This window comes from Salarias fasciatus, chromosome 14 (genome assembly GCF_902148845.1).
Source record: "Salarias fasciatus chromosome 14, fSalaFa1.1, whole genome shotgun sequence".
Lineage (NCBI taxonomy): Eukaryota > Metazoa > Chordata > Actinopteri > Blenniiformes > Blenniidae > Salarias > Salarias fasciatus.
Window position 1 is genome coordinate 34,965,810 of NC_043758.1, and position 10,075 is coordinate 34,975,884.

General features: G+C 48.5%; 1 protein-coding gene across 13 annotated transcripts in view; it reads left to right on the top strand.

Annotated features, from left to right (window-relative positions):
* ncam1b (neural cell adhesion molecule 1b) overlaps positions 1-9,691 on the top strand; it is an 80,909-nt gene extending 71,218 nt beyond the window's left edge. For 5 of the 13 annotated variants that reach the window (XM_030108493.1, XM_030108496.1, XM_030108499.1 and 2 more), the window contains 6 exons: positions 511-635; positions 971-1,151; positions 3,781-3,982; positions 5,542-5,658; positions 6,427-7,458; positions 8,871-9,691. In XM_030108493.1, the coding sequence (XP_029964353.1) occupies positions 511-635; positions 971-1,151; positions 3,781-3,982; positions 5,542-5,658; positions 6,427-7,458; positions 8,871-8,985 (1,772 nt within the window). In that variant the 3' untranslated portion in view covers positions 8,986-9,691. Of the gene's footprint in view, positions 1-510; positions 636-970; positions 1,152-2,033; positions 2,160-3,780; positions 3,983-5,541; positions 5,659-6,426; positions 7,459-8,870 lie in introns of those variants that run through there. The other 8 variants (XM_030108495.1, XM_030108497.1, XM_030108498.1 and 5 more) reach the window with 3 other exon arrangements.
* The last annotated feature ends 384 nt before the right edge of the window (positions 9,692-10,075 follow it).

Here is a 10,075-nt window from a genome sequence, read left to right on the forward strand (position 1 = left end):
TCTATCTTCTGTTAAAAAAAAAGAAAGAAAGATTCTGTCCATAACAGGGTTAACGCAGAGAGGCAGAAGCACAGAGTCTCCAATTAACCTAAAGAGCCCGGCGGCGGAGGAAGAAACACCAGGCAGAAGCAAATGATGCACATGTGGACATGAATGTCGGATCAGGCCTGATCTGAAGCTTTGTGTGACACTGCTGCCGTGTTAGTCAGCATTTTTAGCGCCAGCTAAATGTCACTCAGCAACAGCAGAAACCCGGAGAACCTCAGATGAGTCAGACAAGCATGTGGCCGTGTGTCACTTCCTAATGAGTCTGACTCCAGGCCGGCAATTAAGGAAGGACGAGTGAACGCAGAGGACGGCGACGGGAAGACTTCCTCTCTCCTATCACAGCCTCAGAGTCTCCTCACCTTTCACCTCTGCTTTCCCAAAAACAAGCTGCAGGATCTCAGGATACTTTCAATGAGCCTCTAAATGACCTCTGACCTCTGACCTCCTCCTGTGTGCCTGCAGGGAGTCCCAACCCTCCCAAACTGGACCGAGCTCTTCAGCCCAAAGGAAACTCGCTGAAAGTCAGCTGGGTGAAGCAGGACGACGGCGGCTCGCCCATCTTACATTACCTCGTCCGCTACAAACCAGTGAGTCTGGGACGTGAGCCCAAAGCGGCCCGCTTCTTTAACAGACGTTTCCTCATTACGTACAGGTTTCCACTCAGTCTCCATCTTCGCCAAAGCTTTTAACAGCATCTTAAACTGGAAAAAAAATCTTTATATCTTATATCTGAAACACATACTCAAGATTGTTTGAGCAAAATGTTGACATTGTGATGGTTTTTATCTTGAAACGGCCTCTTCCAGCTTTAAATACGCTCGGTGTGTTTCCTGTGTGTGTGTGTGTGTGTGTGTGTGTGTGTGTGTGTGTGTGTGTGTGTGTGTGTGTGTGTGTGTGTGTGTGTGTGTGTGTGTGTGTATAGATACAGGCGTCAGACTTCAAGCCAGAGATCCGGCTGCCCAGCGACAGCGAGCACGTGGTCCTCAGAGGCCTGGAGTGGGACACCGAGTACAACGTCTTCGTGGTGGCGGAGAACCACAAAGGCAAATCCGAGGCGGCGAGCATGTCGTTCAGGACGTCCTCGGAGCCGGACGCCATCCCAGGTACCGCCCCCTCTTAACTAAAACAACTAAACCCGCCCAGAGCCCAGGAGCCAAACTCAGAGCTGAGAACAGCCCAGACGGGCGCCGCCGTCTATTTTTAACTCTGCGGCCCTGAAAGGTGAATGACAACTAAATAAATCTAAAGAAGAAGAAGGAAAAAAAGAGATTTCCTGGACGGCGGCGAGCCAGAAATGATTTTCCGGCTGAATTTTCTCGCTTTAAAGTTTTGACAGGCAGAGCTAAATGAGCTCGAGTTTGTGCTGGGAGAAGTGGGCCAGGCGCTCTGCACAGAGGGAGGAAGTGATTTCCTCTGAATGAACGTCGCTTCCTCTCCGGCGTTAGAATAGCGGCTTCGGAGAAGCGTCCGCCTTCAGGAGGAGCCCAATAACAGCAGATTAACGTTGACCCGGGGTCTTCTGATTGTACTGACCGCAGGAGCCCCTCGCCGCCAGACGCCGTCACGCCTTCCTCTCGCTTCTCTCTAACTCATCTCCCCAAACTGAAGCATCCTCCACTCACCCACTCACCATCAGTGGCGTCGCCCCCCTCTTTCTTTGTGCCTTTTGCTTTGATGTGTTGCTGTATTGTTTCCTCCCTCGATACATAAAAAAAAAAAAGAATTATTTTTTTCCACTTTTGGTTTCCAGACCTGACACATTTTCACTTTCTCTCTTCCTGTGTTTTCCCCGCCCTTCTCTTTTTTTCCTCTTCATTTCCCCCTCTCTTCCTCCTCTTTCTCTCTCTCTCTCTCTCTCTCTCTCTCTCTCGATGTTCCTGCTGTCTTGCCCGGTCCTGGACATCATTGGTGTGGTGGCCCACCTGAACCTGTGTGCCCTGTGGTGTGCTCTGGGTGGCGCTGTGTCCGCCCCCCCCCCCACTCAGCCACTCAGGGCTGCTCATCTGTGACGTGCACTGTGGCATCACTCATCCTGTCCCTCATCACTCTGCTCCTGCTCTCATAGCGCTCGCCTCGCCTCGCTCTCCGGCCCGGCCGCCTCCCCGGGAAAAATCAAATCAGACTTTCTCGCCCGCAGGCAGACGCGATAGACGCGTCTCCGTCCCGGGCGACAAAAAAGGAAGAGACCAGACAGACGTATCGAACCAAAGGCAGTGGAAATCCTCCGCCTCCCACAGACTCACTGCTCAGAATAGGCACAGCTCGTCGTCAGAGGGGAGGGAGAGTTTACAGTCGGCCCACCGATATGAGCAGGAGTGAGAAGAGTCAGATCTGACACGTTTACATGCACTGTAGAAGAACAGACCCCGGTTTACACCTTTCACTGCTCTGGTTCGACTTTCAGCACGTCGCTCTTTTCGTCTTTTGTCTCCGCCTCACGTTGTGACCAGACCAGCTCTGTTTTCTACCTTTCGTTTTTAAGGAACTAAACAAATCGGATGAAACGAAACATATCGCTCTTCCATGGTCAGGTGAATAATCAGACTCCAGTGTGCATGTGATCGGGCTCAGTGATGAGCCTTTTACTTAGACTGACCCGGATCCGTCCCGTTGAAGCACTGTAAACGTTTATAACATTAACACTGCAGCGAAGTGTCTAACTAAAAAAATAAAAGACGTATTTGTAAAGTTTATATTGGTCCAGATTGACCGACCGTAACAAAGACAGACTTATTTTTGTGCGCATTACTAAGAAATGTTAAGATTTACTGTCATGCATGTGGAGTTTAGAGGTCACTGAGTTCTGTAGTTGTTTTTCTACATTTTTAATGAGAAGGTGCTTCACTCAGCTGCATTTCGCCGTCGAGCAGACCTTGTTTACTTCAATCCGCAGAGTTAAATGTGCGTAGTGTACATTACTGTGCAAAGTTTTACGCCTGTTGATTCCATCAGCGATCTGTGTTCCAGCAGAGAACAATCGTCTCAGACAAACAGCCAACGTAGTAGAGTACTGTTATGAATATGAATCAGGATTCTGGGAGGTTAGTGGACGGACGACTGAAGAATTAGAGCCAGAAAAGATCTGCTGAGTTCCTTCAAATTCTGTAAAATTAAAGAGTGATTAGTGTTTTTAGTGCAAAGTTTTACGTTCTTCATTCACCTTGACGTGTGTCGAGTGCAGAATCAACCACTAACTCCTTTATTTTCAGAGTGTTCCTACAGAGGTTATTTTACAGAGTTTATTCTGATTTAATTGAAATGGATTTTACATAGATCTTTTTTTTTTTTTTTTTTTGTCATATCTGCAAAATGCCTGACATTATTTTCTGTCCACACCGCCTCCTGCATGCCTGGGTAACTAGCAGCACACTGTATGCTTTGGTTTGCTCTTCTTTCTAATACCAAATAAAAGAGTTGAATATATTTTTCATGTTATTTTTTTTTTTTTCCATCTTTCTTTTCCTGAGGACGGCCGCTCGCATACAAATGCCTCCATTTAAAATGAAGTTATGTAAATAATTGAACACACAGACGCAACACACTGCATCCATAATCACAGCCAGACAGCTGAAGCTATCAGAGCAGGTGAGTTCTGTCTGATTTATGGACGTGTTTGTGCTTTCAGTAGCGTAGCAGCACTTTCCTCTCTCAGCGTTTTACTTGTTTTTTTTGTTTTTTCGAGCCGTCCAGGCGTCCCGCCGCAGCCCGCTCAGCTCTCCGTCTTTCTCCTGGCAGACATGGGCGACGAGGCGGCGCTCTCCATGGGCATCATGCTGTGGGCGGGGATCCTGGTGGTGGTCTTCGTGGTCCTGCTGCTCGCCGTGGACGTCACCTGCTACTTCGTCAACAAGTGCGGCCTCATCATGTGCCTGTGCGGCAAGTCGGGCACGGGGACCAAAGGGCACAACCTGGAGGAGGGCAAGGCGGCGTTCGTGTGAGTGTCTGAGCTCCGGCTGTCGGTAACGCCGCCGTGTTGAGGTCCAATCAGGGAATACTCTCAAATCAGCCGTCTGCTCAGAAAACTTCCAATTCCACACCGAATAAGACTTATTCAGTTACCATCATTAAAAGTGACGGTAGAATAAAGTTAAACGTTGCCATAATAACCTTTAAAACTTTTTCTTTGTTGTTACAGACGTTGAAAATGTCTTTAGTTTTACAAAACCAAACAATTACTACAGAAAATGTCTGCGCTCTACATAAGACCAGTTTTTATGAAACCTTCTGGTATAAGGTAGATATTACAAAATGCTTCTCCTGTAGCTGTTGCATTATGCATGTTTTTGTTATTTCAAACAAAGAATTTTATTTTTTAAATCAATGTTTTCTGTGAAATTTTTGCAATTTCCGCTGTGATTTCTTGGGCCGAATTACAGCTTCTTTTGGTCCGTTTTGGAACCCAGGGCCTTATTTTTGGCACCACAACATAAAAGAAATTTGTAATTGGGGCTAAAATTCATTTGGGCAGTTTTTTAAACACAGATGGTGAAATATGTTTAGATTTTAGTCCATTTTATATGACTTTAAAAGATATTTCATGATATAATTATCCTGTAATAATTTATCTTCATTGTCACTCAAAAGTCTTGAAGTGAAGAAACACGTTTCTTCATTTTAGTGTTAAAATTCTCACTTTATTTATTTATTTATTTATTTATTTATTTATTTATGTTACTCTGGTTCAGTTTAGAAGCTGTTTTTTCTCTGTGAAAAGCTCTGAATGTTTAACATTGTGAAACATGCAGCGGCTCAGGAGACCAGCAGCAGATATCAAAGATCAGCTGCTGATCAGACGATACAAATCAATACGCCTGCTGTCAATTATTCACACAGTGTCAACAGTCCTCCCTGCCTGCGTATCTTCCACAGCACGGATTAGTCTTGTCCTGTGTTGGATTTTGTGGCCGTAGTGTATTTAAGGTACGATTTAGTTTTTCAGTTTGTTTGTCTTTGTTTTCACATTTGCTAAAAGAGGAATTATTTTTCTGGAAATGTTCCAAAAAACCTTTCAGGAACTCTCATTGCAGATAATAGGCTGATTTTTTTTTTTTTTTTTTTTGCTGAAGTCTTTATAAATCGAGAAATCTGAGCAAATGTTTTCCATTACACCTAAAAATAAAATGAAATAAAAATAAAAGGAGGGCCTCTTGAGCAAAATAAACACGTCTTTAGTCTTGTCGCTGCAGTGCATCAGAATCCACTGAGAAATATATCTATGAATAGAAGCAGAGAGCGACTGAATTACAGGAATTTTCTCCTTTTTGAGGATGTTTGGTTGAACAAATCCTTTTCATGGCAGGTTTGAGTAATTCTGAGTGAGAAGCGACTTTGTCACTCAGATGAGTCTTAATATGCAGAGACCGGGACAGAATCAGCGTCCTCTGCTTTTAAAACATGAAGAAAATGTGTCTCGGTGCACAGAGACCTTGCAGTATTGATAGAAGTCAGATCTCGACGGGACGTTTGAACCGGCGCCTTGCTTCTGCCCCGCAGCAAAGACGAGTCCAAAGAGCCGATCGTGGAGGTGAGGACGGAGGACGAGTGCACGGCCAATCACAACGCGGCGGGACCGACGGAGCCCAACGAGACCACGCCGCTGACGGAGCCAGAGTGAGTGCCCGCCGGGCGCCGGCGCCCCGTCGCAGCGCCGCAGTCCTCCGAGCTGTCGTACACTGCACTCCACTGCCAAGAATCAGGCCGTTACTCGACGGGACGCAATTCGACCCTCTGAACCGTCTGCGAAGAGTTGAGGTCATTCTTGAGTGGAGTCCACTGGACCGTGTTGCTTTTCTGTTTCCGCGCCCCTTTCCGAGGGACCGCTGTACTTTGTGTTCCTCCTCCAGCCTCCTGGAGATTTTCTGTCTCATTTATACGAAGGTTGAAGCAATACCAGTCAGAGACACAGAAAGGCTGTAGTCCTCTCGAGTGTGGTCAACTCATGACGCCATTTGACAACCTCAGCCAGCCATCTGTCACCTGAGACACTCTGCTTTATGAGACTGCCACTGGTACTGTTTAACCCTTGTCGGTGGTTCTGCGTGGTGCTGTGGTTTTCTGCAGGAAGGCCGGTGCCGTTTCTTTCTAACACATGCGTTTTTGAGTCGCTGTACTGTGCTCCATGTCGGTGTGTGTATGAGACGTATCCTTTAATGTCCACTCACAGCATGACGCCCTTTTCTTTTTCTTTTCTCTGCTTTCGTTTCCTCACTAGGCGTTAGCAGCCGCTGGTCTTCTTCCTGAGTTGCTTCAGTCTGTGTTTGTGTGATTTTTTTTTTTTTTTCTTTCAAGCCAGCTGACCCCCGTGCATGCGGCCGTGCGGACCACCCTGTCACCCTGGTGTCTAGTCTGTGTGTCTCTGTTCTCTCCCTGCTCTCTCAGGCTGGCGGCTTACACTGCTGCTCTGGCTCAGGACACCCTCTCCTCCGTAGCCACCAACTCTGACACGGCCACCGCGACCCTTGACCTCGCTCAGGACAGCCCCTCTAGCGAGACCACCACCCTGACGTGTAGCCTGTCCACCCCGGCCGCCGAGCCCTCGCCCGCCCCCGTCCCGGCCGCCGAGCCCGAAACGCCGCCGCCGCCGCCGCCGCCGCCGACTCCCCCCGTCGACGCCGTGCCGCCGCCGTCGGTAGAGCGGAGGCGGAGTAACGCCCCGGAAGAGCCGGAGAAGCTGAGCACCCCGCCTCCCACCCCCGACCAGATCCGGCCGCAGAAGGCCGGCACGCCCATCCCGCCCAAGCGCCGCCACTCCCCGAAGCTCGCCGCTCTGAACGCGAGGAGTAGCCCGCCTGTGTCGCCCCTCGCCGCGTCCTCTCCATCGCCGTCTCCCACTCTCGACACTAAGAAACCCGCTCCGAGGCCGCCGGTCAGCGGCCGGCCGCCCACGGTCGCCATAGAAACAGACGCTCCGGTGCAAACCGCCTCCAGCAGAGCGGCCGCCGCCGCCGCCCCGCCCAGCACACACCCAGACCTAAACCCTGCCGCTCCGGATCCCGGCGCGTGCGGGCCCCCCGCCTTCGACACGGACCGACCGACGCCCGCCTCCACGGCGGCGGCCGGCGGCACTCTGCAGGACCTGGACGACTCCCCGGTTGCGTTACCCGTCACCGCGATCCCCCCCTCCCACGGCCCCGCCGGGCTCCAGGCGCCGCTTTCAAACGACCTGCTCACGTCGCCGTCGGACACGTACGACTTACTGACCCCCGACGCGGCGCCCCAACACGCCGGCCTAGACTTAGAGCTGACGAACGGGACGGAGGGACCCTCGCCGCCGCCGCCCGCTGACCTCATTAGCCTAGACAGCCCGCCCGCGGCCCCCTCTCTGCCCAACGGGGACGGAGCAGACCCCCCCTCAGGCCCAGTCCTGGAGGCGTCAGAGACTCTGGCCAAGACCGCTCCTGTCAACGATGAGTACGGCTCCCTCTAGAGGTTTATCTGTGTGTGTGTGTGTGTGTGTGTGTGTGTGTGTTCGTGTGCGAGTGTAACTTGTACGCCCATTCATTCACCACCGCATCTTGCCATTGACCACACAATATGAAATATTGTAATGGTAAATCGTGGTAATGACACTGGGATAGTCACTGTTGTGGAGAGAGGAGCGATATGATGTTTTTTTTTGTTATTTTAATGCCTGCGTGTGAAACTTTCCCATTGTGAGGTCTCGACTTCTGCAACATTCACCACAAACGTAGTTGAGGCTGTTTTCAGACGTGCAGCATCGCAGAGACACAAACCAGCCGCTCCGGTCTCGACTCAGCCTCATCGGAATGTGGATTTGTTAGAGCCGATTGTAAAAGTCAGTGGGAGATTCTTTATAAAAGTTCTGACAACAAAAAAAGTGAGATTTAAAAGAAAATTAGGAACCAAAAAAACATAAATCAATATTTTTTTTTTTAAATTTGAGTCCAAGAATTAGATGATGAAAAAAAAATCAGGATTGCAGTGAACAAATTAAAACTTTCATTAATACATTTCAGTGTTTTTTTTTTACACTGTGAGCTTCATTCTTGACTCTTTCTTCTATCCTTGAAATGAAAAATAATAAAATATCAGTAATAAACTCATGTGCAGCCACTGAGGCTAATAGTCTCGTCTCAGATTAGGCTGATTTAACTTTAAATCCCTCGAGTCTCAGACTGAACGCTTTCATTATTTAGTGAAACCAGCCACTCGAAAACTGAATTTATAGATTATGTGCCGTCAGTATGAGAAACATAATATTCGGTAATCATCATTTCAGATGCAGAAAACAAACGTCACAGGTGAAAACTAGAAAGCGTCAAGTCATGGTGGAAACCAAAACGTCTGACAGGACAGTTCCCACAGTGTAAAGCTGGAGTAACTTAAAGCCCCGTCGTCCTGCGCCAGTGGAGCCACGGCCAGCAGCTCTGGAGGGTTTCCGTGTCTGAACTTTGACCTTTGTGAAGCACAAAGTGTTTAGTCTCCTGGCCTGTGAGTGTTGCCTGCTGTGAAGACAGTGGAGCTGCAGCAGCAGCAGCAGCAGCTCGGGGCTCTTTCCCTTTTCCCGCCACAGTCTCTCTGAAGTCCAGCTAAACTCACTCAGGAGAAAACTCGCTGTAGTGGAGCAGCGCAGGATGAAGTGTTGGGAAACGTCATTATCTGTTTACTGACTGTCGTCAAGGTGGTGAAGAAATATGTAAGAAGGTGTGTCCACTCACAGCGTCTTCTTACATATTGGGTGAAGCTGTCATTGAGAATAACTGTGTTCGGCTCCAGTGTTTGCTGAGGTCTGATTCATTTGTCCGCCGCCCGCCACCGTCCGGGTCTCTAACTTGGCGTTTTCTCTTCTCTCCACTTTGCAGGAAGATTTTTTGCGATGAGAAGGGCAAACTGGAGGAGGCAGACTTACCAAACACCCTGATCACTGCAGATCACAACAGTGTCACACAGACAAACCCCACCGAGAGCAAAGCATGATGGGCCGGGGAAACCCTCCCCTCCCCCCTCCCTCCCCCACAGGGCCCCATCCGAAACATTGTGCAGCAGCAGAGAGCCAGAAACACTGCAGGAGTTTTGATTTCCAGTGCCCTTAACTTCACACACGATCGGTCATTTCTAGTCCCATTCATGAAACGACACACGCACACACACACACACACACACATACACACACACACGAGGATTTTACCTTCAGCTCATCAGAGATTTATTTTATTTTTTTATTCTGATTTTATTTAAGCAGTCGGGACTTTTCAGAACAATCTCTTTCATTACGATGATGGTAAATATATGAAGCTAGACTTGACTTTCTGTTGTGCTTAGAGTTTTCATTGCAGTTGCACACAAGTATTGAATTATTATGAGAAATGTAAATGTAAAAAAAAAAAAAAAGAAACAAGTGACTATATATAGAAATTATTTTTCTTATTTTCATGTTCTAATACGAAACTGTTGGCTTTATTTTTTTGAGTTGGACTTTGATTTTCTTTTTCTGTTAAATAGCTTGTTCTGCATGTCTGACCTGCGAGTGGTTGTATAAGTTTTTGTTTACGAGGTTCATTGTTTCCACTGTGTGTCTGTTTTGGGGAGGTTTCGTCTCTCAGACATGCTGGCGTTGAGAGGTCACAGTTGTTATGGGGATCTTGAAGTACAGGACGAACCCACAGCCAGCTGCAGGGGGGGTGTGGGGGGGGGGGGGGGGGGGGGGGGGCGACACCACGGTGTCAGATTTGGACTCTTTTAGGATGAAACCATTCAGTCTGTCACTGCCTTACCACGGTTCATACGTTCATGAAATCGCTCTGAAGAGGAGGTGGCTCATCCAACACAAACTTCCAGCAGAACTGCTGATTCTCAGCCAAGGGGTGAAGAACCGCGGATCAAGTGAATGTCTCATGATCTGGAGCTAAATATACACCTCATGTTTGTTTGGGGTTGGGATGGGGGGGGGGCAACAACTACCACCGCTATAGCTTCTTCCTCCTCACATCTTCAGAGATCAGAAGGTCTGGCTTCAGAGTTTCAGTTGTGCGCTTGAAGCAAAAGAGTAAATAAAAAGCATTTTTGT